Source organism: Plecotus auritus (assembly GCF_963455305.1).
Source record: "Plecotus auritus genome assembly, chromosome: 6".
Lineage (NCBI taxonomy): Eukaryota > Metazoa > Chordata > Mammalia > Chiroptera > Vespertilionidae > Plecotus > Plecotus auritus.
The window spans coordinates 62,410,731-62,436,773 of NC_137773.1; the positions used below are offsets into that span (position 1 = coordinate 62,410,731).

At 40.5% G+C, this 26,043-nt stretch overlaps 2 protein-coding genes across 2 annotated transcripts in view; both read left to right on the forward strand.

Moving 5' to 3' along the window:
• Nucleotides 1–24,414, forward strand: part of LOC308250944 (uncharacterized protein) — a 92,389-nt gene extending 67,975 nt beyond the window's left edge. Inside the window, exons 19-20 of the mRNA XM_080673920.1 lie at nt 19,953–20,043; nt 23,439–24,414. Of these exons, the coding sequence (XP_080530046.1) occupies nt 19,953–20,043; nt 23,439–23,516 (169 nt within the window). The 3' untranslated portion in view covers nt 23,517–24,414. The remainder of the gene's footprint in view (nt 1–19,952; nt 20,044–23,438) is intronic.
• On the forward strand, nt 7,659–7,919 carry LOC308250577 (cytochrome c oxidase subunit NDUFA4-like; the record flags this gene model as incomplete). The annotated part of the gene is made up of 1 exon (XM_080673275.1): nt 7,659–7,919. One exon carries the CDS (start codon nt 7,659–7,661, stop codon nt 7,917–7,919), a length of 261 nt encoding a protein of 86 aa, XP_080529401.1.
• Nucleotides 24,415–26,043: the final 1,629 nt, after the last annotated feature.

Sequence of the window (26,043 nt, forward strand, 5' to 3'; positions counted from 1 at the left end):
ATGAAAAAAAATTATACAATTTTTCTTTTAATCAGATTGCTATTTCATTATCTTTAATTTCTATTTATTTTCTGATAGCTGACTTTTAGAAATTCAGATATCTTAACAGTTTCATCTAAGACCAGAAGACTGACATAATTAGATGAATTTATTTACTATCCAAAATGAACAATCAGAACATTCAGGGTTAAAGGTGGTACAATATATGTTACAACTTAGATTTTGGTGTTTTTTTAAGAAATTTTATTTTATGTAATCTCTTAGTGTTTTGATACCTAACTCCAGACCTCCACTTCATGCATAGATGCTACTGCTTCTATATAAATAATCTTTTCTGTAGCCTTTGATTTTGGAATATGGTCTTAAGAACCTGCTTAAAACATATTGCAAGTTTTCTCTGTTTTGTTCATTAGTGTTTTATGCCTGACTAAAATCAACAGTGAGGTTCGACATCATTTTTGACACTCCTTCACCATAAAGTAAAGCCACTGGTACTTTCCACACTGCAGGTGGATCTTTTGACATGTCTTGACTTACTTTAGATGTTTGGAAATGTCAGGTCAATAGCTGTGGGAATGGAGAGTGCTGCTACACTTTGATAAAGGAGATTAGAAAGCAGGGCATTGCAGTTAGGTTTATGCAAGAGTTTGGGGAAGACAGAGGGACCAATACCAAACAGATCACTATCAGTGTTTTGAGTGGGAGGAGTATTTGAAGTAGGCTGAGGTTGCACCTGAAGAATCGCTGGACCAAGGTGTAATTGAGGGCTATGATTCAGTAGACTTGGGTCAAAATAGGGTGAAGCTATTGGCAGGTTGAAGCCCATTGGCTGGTCATACTGAGGTCATGATCAGATGAGTTAGCAAAACATATTGAGGATTTCTTAAGGAACACGACAGCCAGATCAGCAGAAGCTGAGGTCTGGCTCTGAGATAAGTATCAGTTCCTATAAGTTTATTTTAATAAGAGACTATATTTAACTTAGACTTTTTCTTTTTTTCAATCCTCACTCAAGGATATGCTTTTATTGATTTTAGAGAGAGAGGAAAAAAGAAGAGAGAAAGAAACATTTATTGGTTGCCTCTCATATGCGTCCCGACTGGGGATTGAACCCACAGCGTAGATATGTGCCCAGACCAGGAATCAAACCTACAACCTTTTGATTTATGAGATGATGCTCTAAGTAAGGGAATCACCTGTCCAGGGCTAACTTAGACCTTTTCTCTGTTTGGGCAAATAAACAAGTCCTCATAGATGGCTCTGTCATTATGTTAGTATTTCTAAGACTGTCTGTTGGGCAAATCATCAGCTGTATTTTCAAAGTACCCAAACCATGTTTGTGAGGGATAACAGTCTGCCTGGGATTCTCAGCAGGGGGCCTCTTTGCAGCTAAGTCCTCTGATTTACTTTAGCCTACTTCTGGAATTTTTACTCTGATCCCTCCCTGGGCAAAGGGCCAAGCTTATAAAACCAGGCTTTGGATCAGGGTTTAGACATACATAGCCTATAAAAATGCCTTATTTGGCAATAATTAATCTCCTGTGCAACTGTATTTGGCTCTAATAAGCTATGTGTGTTTAGCAATTGCTTTTACTGGAAACGTATCGATTGAAGTAGGTTGAGGATGATATACATTTCTCAATCAATGGGGGAAAACCTAAGAATATTTCTTTTATTGTCTCCTTATTAAATTTTTTAAAACTATTGAACTCTGCTGTTAGGTCCCTGAGTGTTCCTGGGGAAGGTGATATATTAGTGTGATGCGATTATGCTATAATTTTAACCCGTCTAATGTCAGCTAAGTGATTCTTAACCCTCGGGCATTAGGAGAGGAGTGGGGTTTCCCAGTTATCACAATGAAGGGGAGCAGTATGGGCACTGAGTGGACAGGAGCCAGTGCTGCAAACTTCCTACAATACATACGACAGTCCTGCAAAACCTAGAATTACTGGACAAAATACCCATAGCACTCCCATGATTGGCAATACTTGTAGTCATCTCACTGACTCCCAGTTGCACCATTGTATTCCCACTGGTAACTGCCCTAACACTTTTTCTGCTCTTTTCAAACCATTCAATTCCTGCCATAATTCCATATTTTTGTTTTCTCAGACTCTTCATATCATTCAAGGAAAACTTACTCAAATTTGCTCCCTCTTCCCCTTACAATTCTGTATCTGTACCTACCCTGTTCTACTTCCTCCCCTCTCAGTGAAAGACATCTTTCATTTCCCTTCAAGTAGAATAACTCCACCCAAGGTTTTGGTTTCATCCCATCCCGTCCTACCCCATCCCATCTCATCCCATCCCCAGTCTGCCTCTTACATCTTTAAAGCCTTGCCAGTCCAACCCTGGCCATTGTGGCTCAGTTGGTTGGGCATTGTCCTGTGCACCAAAAGGTTGCCCTTTCTTTTTTTCTTTTTTTAGTAAATCTTTATTTTTCAGATTATTACAGTTGTTCCACTTTTTTCCCCCCATAGCGCTCCCCTTCACCCAGTTCCCACCCCACCCTCTGCCCTTAACCCCCCACTGTCTTCATCCATAGGTGTACAATTTTTGTCCAGTCTCTTCCCGCTCCCCAACCCCCCTTTCCCCAGGAGAATTGTCAGTCCACTCCCTTTCTATGCCCCTGATTCTATTATATTCACCAGTTTATTCTGTTCATCAGATTTTTTTATTCACTTGATTTTTAGATTCACTTGTTGATAGACATATATTAGTTGTTCATAATTTTTATCTTTACCTTTTTCTTCTTCTTCCTCTTCTTAATGAATACCTTTCAGCATTTCATATAATACTGGTTTGGCGGTGATGAACTCCTTTAGCTTTTTCTTATCTGTGAAGCTCTTTATCTGCCCTTCAATTCTGAATGATAGCTTTGCTGGGTAGAGTAATCTTGGTTGTAGGTTCTTGCTATTCATCACTTTGAATATTTCTTGCCATTCCCGTCTGACCTGCATAGTTTCTGTTGAGAAATCAGCTGACAGTCGTATGGGTGCTCCCTTGTAGGTAATTAACTGTTTTTCCTCTTGCTGCTTTTAATATTCTCCCTTTGTCTTTTGCTCTTGGCATTTTAATTATGATGTGTCTTGGTGTGATCCTCTTTGGATTCCTTTTGTTTGAGGTTCTGTGTGCTTCCTGGACTTGTAAGTCTGTTTCTTTCACAGGTGGGGGAAGTTTTCTGTCATTATTTCTTCAAATAGGTTTTCAGTATCTTGCTCTCTCTCTTCTTCTGGGACCCCCATAATTGGGATGTTGGTATGCTTGAAGTTGTCCCAGAGGCTCCTTACACTATCTTCATATTTTTGGATTCTTTTTTCTTTTCTGGTTGTTTTTTGCTTCTTCGTATTTCAAATCTTTGACTTGATTCTTGCAATCCTGTAGTCTGCTGTTGGATCTCTGTATATTATTTTTTATTTCAGTCGATGTATGCTTAATTTCTAGTTGGTCCTTTTTCATATCCTCGAGGGTCTTGCTAAATTTACGGCCTTTTCTAGAAAATTCTTGAAAAACCTATAACCGTGGTTTTAAACTCTATATCCAGTTGTTTGCTTTCCTCCATTTCTTTCATTTGTGACCTGTTTCTTTGTCTCTGCATTTTTGCTGCTTCCCTGAGTTAATAGAGTAGCTTTGTGTGCTAGATGTCCTCTAGGGCCCAGTGGCTCAGCCTCTCCAGTTACCTAAGGTGGACACTCTTGGTGCACCCCTTTGTGGGCTGTGTGCACAGTCTTGTTGTAGTTAAACCTTGATTGTGGTTAGTATCACTCAGAGGAATTGACTTCCAGGCCAATTGACTGTGAGGATCAGCTGTGTCTATGCTGGGAGAACTTCTCTGCTGGAGACACCCTTATTGGAGAAGACTTGCAAAGCCTCCGCCCTAAGCTTGGATGGGGTGGAGTCTCAGGGTGGAGCAATCAGCAATGGCTTCATGGGGCGGGATCTCAGGGCGGAGCAAATAGCGATGGCTTCCCGTCAGCCTTGCCCCAAGGGGCCCCTTGTTCTCAGCGTCCCATGGCAATTGCTGCAAGCACCTCTGAGAGAAAGCCGCCCTCGAGCCTCGCCTGCTGCCGGACAGTCCAGTTTCTCCCCAAATGAGTCTGGGTCCCCAGAGTCTCACCTGGAACTGGAGTACAGAGCAGTCGGGAGCTTCAGTCTCCCTCCCGCTTGAGAAAGCCAGCTGCGCACTCAATTGCCAGCCCTCTCCACACGCACACCTCTGCACCACTGCCTTCTGCAGCTCCTCTGAGTCTCAGTGTGCTTTTCTCTTTCCTTCTAGTTGTAGAATTTCCACTCAGCCAGCCTTCCTGTGGTTCTGGACGATGTCCGTTTTGTCTTTTAGTTGTAGTTTTGAAATTGTTGTGCGAGGCAGCAGTTCAGGTGTTTACCTATGCAGCCATCTTGGTTTCTCCCAAGGTTGCCCTTTCAATTCCCAGTCAGGGCACATGCCCAGGTCACAGGCTCAATCCCTGGTAGGGGGCATGCAGGAGGCAGGCGATCAATGTTTCACTCTCACATAAACATTACTCTCTCTCTCCTTCCCCCTCTCTCTTCAAAAAATCAATTTTAAAATCTTGAAAAATATACTCATGCAACCTGCCCTTCTTCCCATGTCTTTTCACAACCAAATACTCATACATATCCTAAAAAATCCTAGCAAAATGATCATTCCCCTGTGAACCCTCCTTAATCTCTACTTTTTACTCTTTAATTACCTTCTGCTTTGCTTTGGAATGTATGTCTCTCAATCTTGTATTAAGGTTGTTGTATTGACTTCCTGGCATTGTTGGCTCCTTGAAGCATAGGAAGTATGTTTTGTTCTGTCTCTATCCCATCCTTACATTCTTTCCTTCTGGGCATCAAATATAGATGGTAAGCCATAATAGATATTCAATAAATATTTGTGACCCTTGGATTACTTTTTCATAGATTTTTGTATCAATTTGTAAGCTGGTATTTAGTAGTGAAAATATCTTTTTCAATAAAAAAATATCTCTAGAGAGAAACCAAGATGGCGGCATAGGTAAAGACCTAAACTGCTGCCTTGCACAACAATATCAAAACTAGAACTAAAAGACAAAATGGACACCATCCAGAACCACAGGAAAGCTGGCTAAGTGGAAATTCTACAACTAGAAGAAAAGAGGAAATCACATTGAGACTCAGAGGAGCTACAAAAGGCTGAGGTATGGAGGCTCGCACGCCAAGAGGAAGGGCAGCTGTGTGCATGGGCGGCTGAGTGAGCGGCTGGCTTTCTAAAGCGGGAGGTAAAAAGAAACTCCTGACTGCACTGAACTCCAGTCCCGGGTGAGACGCTGGGAAACCAGACTCATTCAGGGGGAATCTGGACTGTCAGGAAAAGAGAAAGCACACTGAGACTCGGGAGCTGTGGAAGGCAGAGGTCTGGAGGCGTGCGCGCGTGCAGAGAGGACTGACTGCTGAATGCACAGGCGGCTGAGTGCGCAGCTGGCTTTCTAAAGCAGGAGGGAGACAGAAGCTCCAGACTGCGTTGAATTCCAGTTCCGGGCAAGTTTCTGGGAACCCCGATTCATTCGGGGAGAAACTGGACTGTCTGGCAGCGGGCAAAACTCGAGAGTGGCTTTCTCTCAGAGGTGTTTGCAGCAAATACCGAGGGTCACTGAGACCAAGGGGCCTCATAGGGCAGGGCTGACGGGAAACCAAGGCTGTCTGCTCCGCCCTGAAACTCCGCCCCATTCAAGCTGAGCACAGAGGCTTTTGCAGTTTTGCAAGTCTTGTCTCATAAGAGTGTCTCCAGCACAGAAGTTTTCCCAGCGTAGAAACAGCTGATCCTCACAGCCAATTGGCCTGGAGGTCAATTCCTCCCAGTGATACCAACAACAATCAAGGCTTAACTACAACAAGGCTGAGCACACAGTCCACAAAGGGGTGCACCAAGAGTGTCCACCTCAGGTAACTGGGGAGGCTGAGCCACTGGGCCCTAGAGGACACCTACCACACAAAGCTACTCTACCAACTCAGGGAAGCAGCAAAAATGCGGAGACAAAGAAACAGGTCAAAAATGAAAGAAATTGAGGAAAACAAACGACTGGATATAGAGTTCAAAACCACGGTTATAAGGTTTTTCAAGAATTTTCTAGAAAAGGCCGATAAATTTAACGAGACCCTCGAGGATATGAAAAAGTACCAACTAGAAATTAAACATACACTGACTGAAATAAAATATATTATACAGAGACCTAACAGCAGACTAGAGGACCGCAAGAATCAAGTCAAAGAGTTGAAATACAAAGAAGCACAAAACACTCAACCGGAAAAGCAAAAAGAAAAAAGAATCAAAAAAATTGAAGATAGTGTAAGGAGCCTCTGGAACAACTTCAAGCATACCAACATCCCAATTATGGGGGTCCCAGAAGAAGAGAGAGAGCAATATACTGAAAACCTATTTGAAGAAATAATGACAGAAAACTTACCCCAGCTGGTGAAAGAAACAGACTTACAAGTCCAGGAAGCGCACAGAACTCCAAACGAAAGGAATCCAAAGAGGACCACACCAAGACACATCATAATTAAAATGCCAAGAGCAAAAGACAAAGAGAAATATTAAAAGCAGCAAGACAAAAACAGTTAGTTACCTACAAGGGAGCACCCATACGACTGTCAGCTGATTTCTCAACAGAAACTATGCAGGCCAGACGGGAGTGGCAAGGAATATTCAAAGTGATGAATAGCAAGAACCTACAACCAAGATTACTCTACCCAGCAAAGCTATCATTCAGAATTGAAGGGCAGATAAAGAGCTTCACAGATAAGAAAAAGCTAAAGAGTTCATCACCACCAAACCAGTATTATATGAAATGCTGAAAGGTATTCTTTAAGAAGAGGAAGAAGAAGAAAAAAGTAAAGATAAAAATTATGAACAACAAATATCTATCAACAAGTGAATCTAAAAATCAAGTGAATAAAAAATCTGATGAACAGAATAAACTGGTGAATATAATAGAACCAGGGGCATAGAAAGGGAGTGGACTGACAATTCTCGGGGGAAGGGGTGTGGGAGGTGTGGGAAGAGACTGGACAAAAATCGTACACCTATGGATGAGGACAGTGGCGGGGGGTGGGAGGGTTAGCGCAAAGGGTGAGGTGGGAACTGGGTGGAGGGGAGCTATGGGGGGAAAAAAGAGGAACAATTGTAATAATCTGAACAATAAAGATTTATTAAATTAAAGAAAATATCTCTAGTGAAGGAAATCATTAAATGTAATTTTTTGAAAGAGGTTTTTTGGGGGTAGGCATTTAAAATACTTCGAATTATTAAATTGTATTATTTGGGATCCATTTTCTTTAGTTGGTAATAGAATAAATTTTTGAGAATAGAAAGTAAAGCTTTTGCAGGAAGGATTATAGAATTTTATTTAAGTGTGAGAATGATGAGGATTATGTTAAGATGTATTGGTTCCTAAAGGTTTACTTTTTCAGTTATATTTTTATGTAGGTGGAAAGATTCACCTAGCTATTTTTTGAACACATTGTGAATGTCATTTGTGAATAGTTATGCAATGAAATAAAAATACTTTTGGAAAAGGTGACTTTGGATGTCTGCTCATCCTCAGTGCACCGGCTACCTGCCCCCTGGCCATGCAGGTCTGTTTTTCTCTGCTTCCAGGCCCTCTGCCACAACCATGCTCTGTCAGGTCCTCCGTCAGGCCAAGAAGCATCCAAGTTTGGTCCCCCTCTTTGTATTTATTGGAGCCCGAGGTACTGTCTTGTGCCTGGCATTGTTCAATCCTGAGGTCTGTTGGGACAGAAAGAATAACTTGGAACCCTGGAACAAACTGGGTTCCAATGATCAACACAAGTTCTACTCGGTGACTGTAGATTACAGCAAACTGAAGACAAAAGATCCACTTCTAAGTGAAAGGATTCACTATAAAGCTGCTTAGAATGAAGGTCTCCCAGAAGCCATCCACACAACTTTCCACTTAACCAGGAAATATTTCCCCTCCAAGTGCATGAAATCATGTGAGTGTATTGAGTAAGAGTATTTTTTAAAATATATTTTTATTGATTTCGGAGAGGGAGAGAGAGATAGAAACATCAATGATGATGGACGCCCCCCCAATGGCGATAGAGCCCATAACCTAGGCACATGGGTCGACCTGGAATTAAACTGTGACCTCCTGGTTCATAGGTCGATGCTCAAGCACTGAGCCATGCCAACCAGGCCTTGAGTTAGTGTATTGACACTGATGAATAAATATCTGAAACTTGAAAAAAATATTTTAGGATAATTGACATTTTTAATGTTTCTAAACTTTTTTTAGTTTTCTTACTTAAAAAAAACAAAACTCTGTCCCCAAGGAAATTAATTTGCATCATAACTGAGTATTTTGTCAGAAAAAAACAAGCCTTATATACAGGGTAGGATAAAAGTAGGTTTACAGTTGTGAACATGAGAAACAGTTTATTCTTGTATTATTATTTATTAATTATTGTATTATTGCCCATATGAAAAACTATAAACCTACTTTTGCCCTACCCTGTATATACATATCAAACAAGAAGTACATTATTAAGATGATTCTTAAGAATATTATATAAAAACTAGAGGCCCAGTGCACAAAATTTGTGCATGGGGTGTGTCCCTCAGCCCAGCCTGCACCCTCTACAATCTGGGACCCCTAGAGAGATGTCTGACTGCCCGTTTAGGCCCGATCCCGGTAGAATTGGGCCTAAACGGGCAGTCGGACATCCCTCTCACAATCCAGGACTGCTGGCTCCCAACTGCTTGCCTGCCTGCCTTCCTGATTGCCCCTAACCACTTCTGCCTGCCAGCCTGATCACCCCCTAACCACTCCCTTGCCAGCCTGATTGATGCCTAACTTCTCCCCTGCCAGCCTGATTGCCCCTAACTGTCTTCCCCTGCAGGCCTGGTCACCCCTAGCTGCCCTCCCTTGCAGGCTTGATCACCCCCACTTGCCCTCCCTTGCAGGCCTGGTCACCCCTAACTGCCCTCCCCTGCTGGCCATCTTGTGGTGGCCATCTTGTGTCAACATGAGGGCAACCATCTTTGACCACATGGGGGCAGCCATCTTGTGTGTTGGAGTGATGGTCAATTTGCATATTACTCTTTTATTAGATAGGATAGTCATAAAATTGTAATGTATATCTTTAGGTTTCCTCATAGAATAAAAATAAAAGCTTAATAACATTGATGGTATTAGTTGGTACAATCATCTCATTTTTGCAGCGATCAAATTTACTAGGAAGAACATAATTTTAGAGTCAGAGGGACCCAGGTTTGAATAGAAGCATCCTGTAAACTGTCTGCAGCACACCTGCATACCATGTGGCATACAAGTTAGGAAGCTCTGCTTTATGTACATTTTCTAAAGCCTTGTTACTATGCCCTATGGAGTGAATTCTATTTCTGTGATAAAGAAACTTTTTTTCATATTTAAACTCTCTCTCTTACCAACATCTTCAATATAACAAAAGTTCTGAAGATATGAACTCACTTGTAATCTCTCCAGTGAAAGCCATTCTGTTCTCTTTTCTCCCCTTCCTTCTTAGATTGAACAAATGATTATTTGTTACTCTGTGGCAAGTTCTTGGGATATAACAAAGGAGAAACTCTAGTAGAGAGATAGAAAAGTAAACAGCCATAACGTTTAATGTGGTTACAATAGAATGTTTGGGAAAGGGACAAGGTAAGACTATTCAAGTAATCTAGGTCATAGAATATGGTGGCCTAGGCTGAGATAGCGGTAAAGATGAAAAGAAGTAAACAGATATGATGAATTTTTATGATACTGGATAAAGAGGACTTAGATGTGAGGAATGCGGAAGAGGGAGAAGTCCGAATTACTCATGGACTTTTGGGTTGGGCAGCTATTTGCACGTTCTCATTCACTGAAATAAGCAAGGTAGAAGGAAGGCCGTTTCGAGGCAAAGATGAGTTGTACCTGTGGCATCCAAAAGGAGACATTTAGGAGGCATTTGGATATATAGGGAGCTCTGGAGAGAGCTATCTACCAGGAAGATACATTTGGGAGTCATCAGTATAGACACAGTAATTAAAGTTATTGGACAAGATCACTGAGGACCAAGGATAGAACCTTAAGAAACATCAATATTTAAGAAAAAGCAGAGGAAGAGAAGATAACAAGGAGACTAAGAAGGTGCAGTCAGAGTTGGTTACCTGAAGGCCAAGGAAAGAAAGTTCAAGGAAGGTCAACTTTGCTAAAATCCTGTAGATAAAGGAAGTAATATAAAGACAGAGTCATCCTTTAAGTTTAGCCATAAGGAATCTATTTGTAATCTTATAGGGAAGTTTCAGTGGAATGGTGGGGATGAAGGCCAAATATCACCAGATTTTAAAATGAGTAAGAGATGTGGAAAGGTTATGATTTAAAGATTATGAATTAAGAAAATAGTTATTGTGGAGAAGGAGAAAAAGCTGATGGGGGTGGGGGGCACCTGCAGCACTCACTGCTAGCACAGCACTCAGTATGTTTGTGGTAGTGATGGTGCATGGGCCCCTAGTATCCATTCCATTCCTAGTTTGTCTTCTCATACTGGGGAGGTTGGAAAGCCAAAAAAGTAAACTCTTGGGCTTTCCTGCAGCTAGGTTTCTAGATATGACTAAGATTTTGTCAGTCAGATGCCTCTAAGGAGGTTTGGAAGGTAGAAGTGTGGTAAAGTGTGCATGTCAGATGAGGCACTGGAGTTGTGTGGGGGGGGGGGTGTTTCATTAGTCATAGAAGAAATCTCAATGTTCAGCACCTATGTAGATGTGAGAAACAAGGAGCAGGGGATCTGCTTTTTCATTACAGATTGAGCAGGTGCATTGGGGCTCTAGAGCTAACAGGTAGATACAGTGTTAGTTTCTTGATTGCTGAATTTTAACTAAAGTGATGTATTCTGAGAGCCAACAGCTCACGTGGTAGTTTGTTAATCTCTGAATCACAGCTAAAGGAGTAAGATCCTGGAACCACCTATTCTGGTGGGAGCCCCTGAACTCCTCACCTTCTTGACTATAGTAGTAGCAGTGCCACCTACTGGTGGGTCAATTGTATGGTGCAGGGATTTTTCAGCCCTTTTCATCCCATGGCACACATAAACCAATTACTAAAATTCTGTGGTACACCAAAAATATTTTTTTTCCAACCTAACAAAAAATAGGTATAATTTTGATTTATTCACACTGGTTGGCTATTATTGTGTTGGCTGTTGTCATTTTTTTATTTGACAATCTAAGGGAGTAGAGGTCAGTGCCCCTGACAAAATAGCCAGGTATTGCATGTTTTAAATTCTTGCGGCACGCCGGTTGAAAATTGCTTGTATGGTCTGTTCTAGAAGTCATTTTTGAAGGCTCATCTAGATTCCCACCCTTTTGGTTCTTACGACCATTTTTATATTACACCTAATTCTCTCAACTATAGAGCTTTCTGCTTAAAATAAGTAGGTTTCTATTACTTGCAGCTTAATACTGACTGATAAGTGGGCTTATATAACCCTTTCTCAACACTAGATTTTGTAGACCAGTAGCATCCCAAAACTAATACCAGAGGAGTCTGATAAAATACCAGAGGAGTCTGATAAAAGTTTCAAGGGCCCAATTTTTAGAGATTCAGGTTAAATAAGTCTTGGGTGATCCTTAAGAATCTAAATTTTAGTAAAACCTGGTCTTCAAAGATTTCACAGAGGTTCCATTATCTTCAGTATCTTTTCTCTTCTGATGTTTGAATCAATATTTTGACCATCCTCCTCCCATTCTCACTGCTAGCCTCCCAGATATTCTCACATTCCTTGATAATTTCCACATTTGATTCATGGGTGCCCTTTCCACTACTTTACCTGCCACTGTGGTGAGATGATTCATTATGCTAATGACCTATCAAATATGCTGAACTCAGGGTTTCTTTCCTTCACTTCTAAAAATCCTCATAACTTTACTTCTGCTACTCACACACAAGGACACAGCATGCTCTCATTGTTATTCAGAAATATTTTACATGTCCATAATTTTGACTTTAAAACCCTCTTCTCATTCTTTTACTTCTATTACCCAACTCACAGGGCTGATAATACAAGGTGGGGCAAAAGTAGTTTACATGTGTTCGTGTAGAAAATAATGCAATAATTGATAAGTAATAATACAAAAATAAGCTGTGTGTTTCCCATACTCATAACTGTAAACCACTTCAGCCCCAAGCTGTATGCTATCACTCTTCAGTTTGTTTCAGTGAACATTCGGTATTTGAATAAAGTAATAAAGTACATTCTCTACAAATGTAATAGTTCTATAAATATTCAGCATTACACCAAGTTTAACCTTGTGTTTATGTAGGGCCCAGTTAGGGATTTAAACCACATTTGGGCCGAAACCGGTTTGGCTCAGTGGATAGAGCGTCGGCCTGCGGACTGAAGGGTCCCGGGTTCGATTCCGGTCAAGGGCATGTACCTTGGTTGCGGGCACATCCCCAGTGGGAGGTGTGCAGGAGGCAGCTGATCGATGTTTCTCTCTCATCGATGTTTCTGACTCTCTATCCCTTTCTCTTCCTCTCTGTAAAAAATCAATAAAATATATTTAAAAAAAAAAACAAAAAACAAAAACCACATTTGGTTTCCCCAGGAGATGGTTGTACATTCTACTAAAACACAGTGTCCTAAAGCCTGGGTCACCTAAACCCACCCACTCTTTAAATATTGAAGCAGATGTGGTATATCTAATGATCTCTAAGGATGTTGATAGAATTCTACCAGTTCATTCCCACCTTCTTATTCTGGACCCTCTGTTATTTGCAGGATGTCCTGGGATTAGAGTCATTTGCACTAGGGACTGAAAAACCAATTACCTTGGGTCATCCAACTTTGTAGTCATTAACAACTTGCCCTAATCATGTAGACTAACTACCATCAACAGCATGGGGTGTTGAATTTAAACATTACTTTAGAATAATTTCAAAATAGTAGGACCATTGTCAGTTTTGGGATAATCTTGAAATCCATACTTGAGAATCAAACCCTAGGAAACCTGTAGACCTAGAAGTGCAGTTTTTTAATTTTGTTAACCAGAGAAGCATGTGGCTACCATGCCTTCTGATCAGTAATCCCACTTCCCATTCACCTCCCTCACCACACACACACACACACACACACACACACACACTGTTGAAATTTTCTTGAAAACAAAGAGCATGATTTGGTATTCTTTCTAATAAATTCACCATAGTAGAGTAATTGGGCCTTAATCTTTCTTACCAATACTAAGGAATACCCCACAAAGCATCTCTTTGAGTATCTTTTAATACTTAATGCTTAGATTGATACCTAAAGGGCTGGGATTTTCTTTGTATAGCATCATTTCTAGGTGTACTCAAACATGTTAAATTATGAAAGCTATAATACATTTACATTTAAGATTTTTATTTTCTGGATAAGTAAAATTGGAGAAAAATGGTATTCTTTCATTGTGGCCATCTGGTAACTTCACTAAGAAAGAAGGTCTAAATATGTTTCTAGTTTCTTTGAACATACCCAGGTGGTGCCAATCATTACCAACACTGGCCAATGAGACAGTTGAATTTCACTAATGTATTCTGAGATTTAGTCTGATCATCTGCTGTCTCTATTGGTAGATTCTATGCAGATACATTTTCTTTCTTGTGTTTTCATTTAATACTTTCCAGAATATAATCAATTGATTTGTTCTATTTTTTCTATATTATTCACCAATAATAATTTAGCCAAAACTAACAGGAAATTCTGCTGGAAGTCTGATCTCTAATGAATACTGAAACCAAGCTCAGCACATTAAAGGGAGTAATTAAAAAGGCACCCAATTTTTTTAGGTATGCTAAGTCAGCCATAATAGAGGATTTTTCTATTTTTTGAGCTTTTGTCAAATTTAAAGTATGTTACATTTTAAGACAAGAATTTGTTAGTATCAATGCTACTCTACAAATACTTATTTTAAAAATTATTCTTAACTTAAAGATGATTTTTTGAAATAAATGTCCTAGATATGGCAATAAAATTACCTATTCATTTTGAAAAAAAAAAAGGAATAAATACCATAGATATTTTCTAGTAAATTATATATATGTATGTGTATAACACTAGAGGCCCAGTGCACGAAATTCATGCACGGGGGTAAGGGGGTGTCTCTCAGCCCAGCCTGCACCATCTCCAATCTGGGACCCCTCAAGGGATGTCAGACTGCCCGTTTAGGCCCAGTCCCACCAGGATTGGGCCTAAACGGGCAGTCGGACATCCCTTTAACAATCCAGGACTGCTGGCTCCCAACCGCTCGCCTGCCTGATTACCCTTAACCGCTTCTGCCTGCCAGCCTGATCACCCCCTAACCACTCCCCTGCCAGCCTTATTGATACCTGACTGCTCCCCTGCTGGCCCGATTGCCCCTAACTGCCCTCCCCTGCCGGCCCGGTCACCCCTAACTTCCCTCCCTTGCCAGCCTGGTCACCCCTAACTGCCCTCTCTTGCCAGCCTGGTCGCCCCTAACTGCCCTCCCCTGCCAGCCTGGTCACCCCCAACTGCCCTCCCCTGCAGGCCTGGTCACCCCCAATTTCCCTCCGCTGCTGGCCTGATTGCCCACAACTGCCCTTCCCTGCTGGCCATCTTGTGGTGGCCATCTTGTGTCCACATGGGGGCAGCCATCTTGTGTGTTGGAGTGATGGTCAATTTGCATATTACCTCTTTATTATATAGGATATATATATACATATATATACACACACACACACATATATAAGTATATATGTAGTATTGTGTGTGTGTGTGTGTGTGTGTACATTCTATATAACATACCAGCCATGTTATAACCATGAATTGTGAAAGATCATAGAAGTCACCTTGTTTATTGCCTTACTTTAGAAAGGGGTGCTCTTGCATTACCCTTGGAACATGGTTAGCTAATACAGTTTCTTACCTCTTGCTCTTTCACTTTGCTTTTCTTCATTAAGGTATTGGTCAGATACTCCATATCCCCACCTGTTGCTGGTGGAAATGAGCTTCTTGAGATGTTACGAGAAAAAGAATTTTCTGAGATTCACACCAGAGAATGAATGATTTTCATTTGCATGGAATTAAATGCCTGAGTTTCCAAAGTTCCATTTCCCTCCATGCTGTCAAGAAAAATGTCCAGCTGTGTCTTCAGTAGAGCTAGGATTAAGGCCATTGCCCAGAGCCTCCATTCCGTATTTGCACACTCCAGTCCAGCATCCGGCTAGCTTAGTCTGTATTCCCAGCTGCAGTCCATTGTGTGGGGGGTCCACATGGCTGTGGGCCATGCAGCTTCTATGGAGGAACAGGGGTGAGAGCAAGGAAGCAGAAACAAAACCAGGTGAAAAAGAGAGAGAATTCCTTTGGGGATTATGTATTCCCAAATTTTCACAGGCTTGCACCGAGGTCCATCCTCCTTGCCAGTGAACTTTGTTGCCTGTTAGACTGACAGGCAGGTACTTTCCTTACATCACCCCAAATTTACTGTGCATACGCCCATCTCCCCCTTTGTTGGACCCCTTTCCCCATAGATTTGCGGGGGAATAGACCAGTGATTCCCTAGGGAGTATAAAGTTGCAGCTTCCTGGTGAAGCTGACCAGATGGCCATGCTTATAATGGCTAGCCTTTCCTTTGCTTTCTTCCTATTATTAATAACTAGCTAATTACAGTGGTAACAACTGCCGCCATGGTCATACCTAGCCCTTGTACGGTGTTCACCATTTTCCAAGCACTGGTCCACTTTTCACATACTGACTCATGCCAGCCTTATAGCAATATCCTTATATTTCCCCCTTTCCAGTGAATGCTACTCTGACTTTAGATATGATCTCTCTTCTTGTATTGTCTCATGTAGTTCTCATGCCCGTCTCCTATATTAGATGCACTTCAAGTCCAATTACCTGTATACTTTCTGTAGAAATGATCTGCCAGCATCATTCCCTGTAGAGTGATGTTTACTCATTAGATTATTTTCTTGTGGTTAAATAACACAAATTTCTTTAGCTTTTTGTAAAATCTATTTTGTAATTCTTTCATCACTTCTATTGCTCTGTTCCATTTCTTCTACCAGTTGTCTACATCATCTTCCAGTTGTAGAAATGCAAAATGAACTTAATCTATATAGTGTTTAAATTGAAAAGAGACTTGTCTTATTCAAAGCTTGGTGTGCAGATTAACTTTTGGTTCCTGTATTAGCTGTAGATGGGTTGGCATGAGAACAACACCAGTTGTTAGACTGGTGGAGTCAGACCAGACCTTGGTTTAGCAACCTTGGTACTTGAGTTCTGTCTAGGAAAGAATTCAGAGCCAAGACTCAAACTATAAGAGAAAGTTTATTTAGAAAATCACGGAGGTAGAAAAAGTGAGCAGTAGAAGAAATGGACTCAGGAAACAAGTTACAGAGGCAAAAGAGGGACTCTTGGATCTTAGGAGAAAGGAAGGTAATAACACCCTGGGGGAAAGATGATGGGGAGGGGAAAGCCACATGTGAGCTCTTTGGAGAGAGAGCTCCAGGTCCTCCTTCCTATGGGCTTTTAAGGGTGGAGATTTTAGGGAAGGTCCTAGGGGAGGATCTCAATAAACATTAAGCAGCTTTCTTGGTGTATCCTTTCAGGATCATGGTCTCCACTGATTGGCTAGAACAGGGGATCATTAGTCAATGAGCTGGTCCTGATATCAGCCATTGCTTGTCTGGTTTTGCTGCTTTTCTGAGCCTATAGCTGAAACACAACTGAGGCCTCTAGGTCAAAACTGAGACCTAATTCAGGTCATAACTTCATTGTCCTGGGGGCTTAATACTTAAGAGTTGTTCTCCAGCCCACCCCCCACCCCCCCACACACACACATGACTAGCAACATGCCCGGGGAGAAAAGAAAGATCCAAACCTCATGACCAGCAATATGAAAAGTCAGGGGATCTAAATTGAGTCACCAGTGATATGCTAGGAGAGGAAAGGTTACCCAGGGGGCGAGGTCCTTGTTTTCAAAGTTTTGCCTGTTACTAGGCACCAGGGGCTTTCCACCCTGGTGACCTTCTATACCTGGCCTAAGGTCCTTACTCTAATCTTGTATGCCTCACTGCCTACCACAGATAATAGATTTAGATATAGAGATAGAGATATATTTAGCACCAGCATGTTATGTCCTGTGCAAAGTGAACTAGGAATACAAAAAAAAAATTAACATATGGACCCAGTACTCAAGTTGCTTTGAAACTCTTTAGGAATATAAAACAAAACAATAATATGACAATAAAACAAAAACCAGAAAAATAGAACATTTCGAACTGGAGTAGACCAATTAAACATCAAGCCTTGAGTAGCAATACAAAACTGAAACAGCAATTCAATGGAAAATTATTGGTCAATATGCCAGTACCCATACAAATATATTTTCTATCTGTGCCACATAGTGACCAATTAGTGCATGCCACCTTTTTCAACCTTTTGTTGTGTTTGTCCTCTCTCCTGTAGTACCACTTAGGGCCCTCCAGGTAGATATGATGTCCCAAACCTCTTTATATTACCAGCACTTAATAGAACATGTGTTCCCAATTTACTATTGATTCTAAAAGTGAGCACACAGGACATAATCTGCTTGGCAAATGAAATGGTCACTGAATCCAGTTGTGTTATTTTTTTTAAGCTTATCAAGTAATTTTCCATCAACCATATTAAATATCCATGTAGGTAGTAGCATCTAGGTCCAAGCACAATGGCCTGCAAGTAGAAGGACCTCATTAGCACATATTGAGCTTTATCAATTCATTCAATAGGTATTATTTATTGAAAGTCTATCTAAACCACTCAGGATTTTTCAGCACTTAATTTTTCACTTATTTTTTCTCACAACTATGATCCTGGGAGGGAAGTACAGCACACAGCAATCAGATAATTTACCTGAAGTCACAGTAGTTGAACCAGGATTCAAACCCAGGCAGTCTGCCTCCCAAGTCTGTGCTCTTGGTCACTCCATCACCTGACCTCCACAAGGGAATGCCCGTCAGCCTCCCTCTCTGCAGTCAGGGGGCACTCCCTTGCATTATTTCTTCTTGCAGAGTTGGACACTGACACTTCCAAGGTATAATGGGATGTATGGGGCATGTGGTTTGGGGCTTTACCCTGATCTAGCACTGATATGCTTAAAGTGATTCAACTTTAAATAATATGAATCAATCTTGGCCAACATTTCATTTTTCTTTGAGCTCCTGAAGGACCTTATAATATTCTCTTGTCACCCACTGCCCTAGATTTCATGGAAGACTGGTATATATGCTGCACAGCAGGACAGAAATCCTTGACTAGTAACTCAAGCAATGAATGCAAAAGTCTGGGGAGAATACTGTTATCACTTGAAATTTATGAGCAGACTTTTCTGTTTTGAATATAGTTTCAGTAATTACAAAAGTATGATTAACAATATTTCTCATATAATTTTCTATTTCCTCTTTAAGCCCACATTACACTTGGTTATATCTACAAGGAAAAAAAAATGGGTCAAATTTATATTATTAACAGTCATCAACTTACAAAGGAAATAGTAACCTAAGGCAGGTTTTCTTTTTTAAAATTAATTTTTGCTTGAAATAACACATGTAGAAATTGCTCTTAAACATGGTTTTAATTTGAGTAATAATGAATGTACTTAATAGTATATAAAATTAGTCGCTGAAATTGTACAGTGGGAAAAAAAACAAAGGCTAGTTGTTTCAGTTCCTTGAAGGTAAAATGTTTAAGAGGAAAAAAATAATCTTTCCTGATTCTAGTCCTACAATTGGCACAATATATGCTGCATGAAGATGTCAAAACAAAATGAAAAATTGTCTCCTGTCAGTCCTTATTCTAGAACAGATGTTGGATGTATAAACTCATATTTGTGCCTGTACAACCAATCAGGATATTTAGTCTATTTCCATATGTGTCTTGTTTTTATACATCCTTGCACAGTTTCAATTACATTCATTTGTTTCCATGTTATAATTCAAGAAATTAAGAAAAACTTGTTTTAAAATAACATAACTGAAGGAAAATAATTTGTTATTAGATGACAGTACATCTATCCTATATCCAAGCAATTCAGCTAGCTTTCCCTTTTCATTTAATTTCCCCATTTCTGCCTCTACTCCCTTCACAGATACACATCTTGGTCCAAATACCCTGTTTCACACTGCCCTGGACAGTGTTGATCTTCTCTGAAGTATTTCCATGCATGTGCACATAAGTGCGTGCGTGCGTGTGTGTGTGTGTGTGTATATATATATATATATATATATATATATATATATATATATATATAAAACAATTTCATTAGCACATACAGCAGTTAACATATGTGTGTGTGTTTGTATGCATATTTTCCCATGCTCTAATCACATTGAGCACCAGATAGAAGTTACAATATAAGTTTGTCTTGTGATCATTAGTAAATCTTCCCTGTGAACACTCTTATGAACTGTCTATTGAGATATTCTGACATCAGCATATACTTTGTGGTATATGGTTAAGTCCATGATCAAAGGCTAATACTGCTTGAAGCCAAAAAACTAAAAAAAATACTTTCTAATACCAGCCTCATGATTAACACAATACATGCTATGTGTGGACTTCTTCCTTTCCACCACCAGTTTTGTGTCCTGGCAAACAGTTTTGAATTCCAAGGCCGGTAGCAGTGTGCTAGCGCTAGCGCTGAACCTGAAGCAAGGAAACTGGAAGGATGTTTCTGTGGGTTAAAATGCAAGTTGTACCATGGTATAAGGCTTTTTCACACCAATTGCCAGTGACAGTGGGAAAAAGTCAGTTTAGGTTTGGTGGAAGCCCATTACTAATGTGAAAGGTATCAGTGCCATTGCCGATACATGGGAGGGCTAGCCAGTAACTGTAAGGATGGTGGCTGTAAGAAACTATGACTAAATCTACTGTTAGAATTCATCTTTCTTTTCTTAATTCCATAGATATGATTTGCCAGGAATATATGCGTTAAACTTTGTTTTAAAAAATTCCCTCGGTGGTGGAGGCACTGCCTCCCTGCGAAGTGACCCACAGGTAAGCATCTAAACATTGAACATTTTCTTTGTGTTTCCTATGTTGTGTTGATATAGCCTGTATCAACAGCATCCTATGAACCATAACACATACACTAATACTACAGAGCTCTCAGTTCAGAAGGAGGAAGAAAAGAAGAGTAAAATATTTTTGGATAACTTCTTAGTAAAACATCATTATATTCATTTTAATGAATATGACTTTAGAGGATCTGAAGATCATATAGCAGGAGAGAACACTTAGTATCTCAACATTTAAGAAAGTAGTTTATGACCTGATTTTTAAGCTAAACATTATTTGGCATTCTATAGTTTAAAAAGAGCCATTATTTGAAGTAAAGAAAGTTATCCTTCTATCATTGCCCAGAAACAGCTGAAGCCAGGTACTACTACGGAATTGGGTTGAAATTTATCTGTGTCATCCTAGGAAGGAACTAAAATTAGTAACTTAACTCAGTCCACTGTATCCCTTAGCCTTCAATATTGCCTGTTATTTAATCCATCCTTTGAATCATCTGAAACTCATTAAGTCATCCTAAGCTATACAGTAGCCGTTGGATAAGAAAAGAATTGTAAAGTTGATAAAAATATCTCACATCTTCAGCTATGTGTCTTATCTAAGCAATTAGCCTATAGGCATCATTGATTAAATGAAATCACTAGCAGGAAAGAGATACTTTAGTTCCTTTATATGTTCAATTTACTTTGATGTTTTTCTGTTTATTTTGCTCTGTGATTCTTATTATCACCTTAAATTTTTTTTCTCTATCATATTCTTACAACTAGTACATTCCCATATAAACATTGAGGGTTTCTGATTTGGGTACTGTATATCCTTTGTACACATTAACCTTTTCTCATTTTGTTCTTCATATAGAATTCATTGGCTAGTTATACATTTTACTTGTAACTGTGTTCTTCAGTATGTGTTTTTTAAATTTATTGTCATTATCCTATACAATAAAGAGGGAATATGCTAATTGACCATCACTCCGTCACAAAGATGGCTGCACCCACAGCTGAGGCCAAGTTCCCATAAGGAGCCTTAACGAGCAATCAGCAGGGACCTGAGGCTACACCCGCCCCCACCCCTGTGGGGCTTGATAGGGGACCTCAGGCCATGCCCCTCGCCCCGGTGCCAGGCCAGGGGACCTGAGGCCATTCCCCCCACCTGGCGGGGTTTGACAGGGGACCTCAAGGTGCGCTTCCCATCCTGGTGCTGGGCTAGGGGACCTCAGGCTGCACCCCCCACCAGATGGGGCTTGACAAGGGACTTCAGGCTGTGCCCCCCCACCCCGGCACCAGGCCAGGGGACCTCAGACCGCGCCCCCTCTGCCTGGAGGGGCTTGACAGGGGACCGCAGGCCATGCCCCCCTGCCCCAGTGCCAGGCCAGGAGACCTGAGGCCACGCCCCCCGCCTGGCGGGGCTTGATGGGGGACCTCAGGTGTACTTCCCATCCTGGTGAGAGGAGTTAGGGGCAACCTGGTAGTTAGGGGCAACTGCCCTTCCCTGCTGTCACAAGATGGCTGGCAGTGAAGGGCAGTTAGGGGTGACTAGGCCTGAAAGGGAGGGCAGTTGGGGGTGATCAGGCTGGCAGGGGAGTGGTTAGGGGTGATCAGGCTGGCAGGCAGAAGCGGTTAGGGTAATCAGGCAGGCAGGCAGGTGAGCAGTTGGGAGCCAGCAGTCCTGGATTGTGAGAGGGATTCCAGATTGGAGAGGGTTCAGGCTGAACTGAGCGACACACACACACACACACACACCGGTGCATGAATTTCGTGCACCGGGCCTCTAGTCTATATAAAAAGCTATTATGATAAGTGTCCGACTGGCTTCCTCATCCTAGCAATGACTAGCTTCAGGTGGAAACACTTTACACTGTAATCAAGTGTCTGTGAAGTGTTTTCCCATGCCTCATCTCATTTGATCCTCACAGAAGTCCTGGAGTAGGTAAATAGGAGACTTGGTGGAATTCTATTTTCTTTTCATTAGCCAGAAAACAGAGTTTTAGGAAGCTTAGAAACTTGACCCGACTGAAAAGAAGTAAGAAATGGTGGACCTTGAGAATGACTTCAGGTTTTCTCACTGCGCAGAATATAGTCAAACACTGCTGCAGTTAAATATTTTACTCTTTGTTCTCCCTGCGTGATCTACAATAATAAACTGCTTCGTGTTGATATTTACTGCTGTGTTGCTGACAATTACCTGAAAGAGAAGTTGGGTGCTTCACGGGGCTGGGAAAAGTTTAGCTACATCAGAAAGCAGGTCTAATTAAGCAAGTTTGTTCTATAACTATAAAAGGCTAAGTTGACTCTCACATGCGCAATACATATAAAGCTGTTGCTGGTGCCAATTGCAGGCGTGTGTTTCAATCTGCCATTGTCGATCATGAATTTGGTTGTTTTTGTTGACATTCTGAAGCTGAAAGAAAGCAGCAGCGTTGCACAGAAGTAACAATAGCAATTAAATATGATCGTAATAGTGATTGGGTAGATATAATTATCCCCATGTAACCAAAGTTGCTGTCATATTCAGAAACGAAGATGGAGGACCTCCTTTTGAAAGGGACTTGCTCATTCATTGTAAACCAGATCCCAATAATTCGAAAGCCACTAAAATGAAACAAATCAGTATCCTGTTTCCTATATTAGATGCAATGACATATCCTATTCTTTTCCCACATGGTGAAAAAGGCTAGGGAATGGATATTGCATTAAGACTCAGAGACAACACTAATCGACAGTAATACCAGATTGAACGGATGATGCCGAAAAGAAAAATTTTCCCATTGAATTTCTTAAAAGTATTACTCCTTTGGGAATGCCGTGTCATAAATTAGAATTGAAAGTAGATGCAATCAACATGCTACTGAGAAATCTTAATAGTAAATGGGGTCTTTGTAATGGTACTAGATTTATTATCAAAAGATTGTGACCTAACATAATCGAAGCTGAAATATTAACAGAATCTGTGGAGGAGAGGTTGTTCTGATTCCAAGAATTGATTTATCCCCATCTGACCCTGGCCTCAGTGTTAGTATAAGTTTAATCAACTTATCAGTCATTGTTTTTATCAATGTTGTTTTTATATCATGTTTTTGTTGTTTTTATATCATGTCTTTGTTGTTGTTATTTATTAATCAATTTATGTATTATTTTCATATACATTTTACTAACTTTCATCTCTGACACTTCTATTATAGAGAAAGGGCAAATGGTGATATTAAATTATTTCTTCTAATTAATTTCCTTTCAATGTGCATGAATTCATGCAGCAGGCCACTATTTACCAAAATTATTTATATGGTAATCACTTTTTTAAATGTGTGATATCAACATTAATAACGATAATAGAATTCTTTTCACACTCAGTACTTTTCTGTTTGATTTGTTCAACAGGGCAAAGCACTTGGACAGATGGTACTGGACATCCAGATAAAAGATGTTCCTGATTTAAAGTCATTAGTAGGTGGCTGAAAGAGCTTCTGCTTTGGGAAACCTATTCTTAGTACAAATGCAAAATTGAATAGGAGGTAAAAGAATATAGAAAATATGCATTGAAGCAAACACCAACTAGATAAATTGAATGCCAGCATTAAAAATGTGGTCACTACAAGGAAGAAGAGAATAGGTGATTTTTAACCAATATAGAATTATAAACACCAAAGACATACATGAGACAGACAAGAGAAGTGATAGATATATCCTTTAGGCATTTGATGATGTTCTTTTTTTCTGTCAAGCATCTACTTTAAAAACTTGATACATTGTGATTTGTTTAATGACATATTCACTTTTAGAATATCTCTGATCCCCAATTCCAAGCTGGGATAATCTTGTTATGTGTTTGAAGAGCATCTTACTCTCTTTTTAAATGTTTTTAAAAATCTTATTACCTATTCTAAACAATTTTTATACATAAGCACTGAATTAAGAGAAATAGAAAATATCTGAATATTTTATCCTCAGTAGGAAAAAGTTTGAAAAATTAATGACACAATGTCCTAATACTTTGAACTCAAATTAAATTCAACTAATTTTTAAATGTTAGTCCAGGTGACATTTAACCACTTTTAATTAACTATCATTATTTTCTGTTCCATGGTAAATAGTATGGTGATGATTTTGCAGTGAGTTGATATAATAAAAATGTGATTACAGTTTTTAATGAATTACTCTGATGAGCCTAGATACCCTTATGAGCACCCCACCCTACCTCACCCCTAATTTAATACTAGAGATTGACATCACTAAGAGCCTATTGTCACATAACAAATGAAGAAGAAAAAGATCAAGCTTCTAGGAACATGCATGTAAAATTTAATGTAAATAAATGCTCCAAATAGGAATGGAATAAAAAACTCATTTTTTGTTTAGATTTTTACATAAGCAAATGACCAATATACTAGTACATGCATGAATTTCTTGAGGTATCTAGGCGAACTTTGCCAACTGGCTGAGTTTGGGAGTTGTCTTCTTTAGAGTCTGCAGCACAAACTAAAGGCAGTACAATCTTTTTTACTACAACTTCCAAAAGTTTCTAGAGCTACACTTTATATCTGCTTTCTCCTTTCCTGTCTTAGAGGAACAAAAGTCCTTACTCCTCCCCAGTTCTAACTCTCCACCTGTAGTTTTGATGACGTTGCTTCCCATCTCTTCTGAGACTAACTCCCATCAGCTATCCTATTTTTCTTTGCTATATATTTTCTTCTCCCCTAGTTTCCCTCTATGTACATATATTCTCATGTGATCCCCACTTAAAACCAACAAAAAGCAAATGAACTACAAGACATTTTTCATTTGATCCCCTCTCCTTTCCTTTACTAAAAAACTTTTTGACTTGTCTCCACTTTGTCTATTCCCTTTGCCTGACTCTTACTCTGTCAACCTCAGCAAATTGGCTCTGTGAAACTACTCTGGCAACTTTCCTATTGCCTAATCCAGTGGTCGGCAAACTGCGGCTCGGCTCGCGAGCCGCGGTTTGCCACTCTGTTGACTAATGAGTTTGCCGACCACTGGCCTAATCTATTGGTCCCTCGACCCTCTTGCTAGCTTGTCTGAATTTGACACTACTGAACATACCCTCCTAGTACAGCTGTCTTCCTCAAGCACTTCCTCTCATTGCTCCTCAAGCACTTTGGCAACTCCTTAGTGCAGCCTTTATGTGGAGCTTTGTTCTGGTTGCCTTCTCATCCCATTCTCTGTGCTATCCTTATGCAGTTTCATCTACTCCCAAGGTCTGAACCAGCAACCCAGACATTTATGATTCCCAAGTCTCTATCTCTTGGCCAGACTCCTCTCTAGAGATCTTACTTTTATCTATTTGTGTACCTGTTACCATCCTTAGCTAGTTATTGGAAGGAAGAGAGCAAAAGGAAGTCAGAAATTGTTGAGCATATTTAGCTGGGAAGCAGAGTCCTCTTTGCTTCACCAGGAAGCTACAGCTTCACACCCCAAGAAATCACAGCATTGTCCCTCCAAGGGGATTAACACTCCTCCCTTCCCCCTCCCAGTACTGTATATGCTGTGTGTGTGTGTGTGTGTGTGTGTGTGGAGTGGCGGGGTGAGTTAAGGACATGCACAGTAGAAGTTAAAATGGCACAGGGAGAGGTGCTGGGCCATAGAGGCCTGTCTGTATAACCTGGGAAAATGATCCTTGGCTAGGGGGTGCAAGCCCAATGCAAGCTCTTGAAATCTTGGGAAGTTAATTGGTTATTTTGAAAAAGCTCCTTGTTAAAACCCCAGGAGAACAAAGCTCGCTCTCTCACCTGCTAGGGACCTGCACTCACCACCTGCGTTTGTGCCTTCTCACCGTAGTAGCCATGTGGCCTTAGCAGCGGCTGTGGCCACTGGCTGGGCAGACTCCAGATTCAGGCTCCAGTGGGAACCTGGATACTACAGCACAGCAACCTATGGCAGCCGGGAGCACAAGCTAAGCTAGCTGGATGCAGGAGTGAACTAAGCTCTAACATGGCACAGGCTGTCTGGACATTGACTCTCTTTC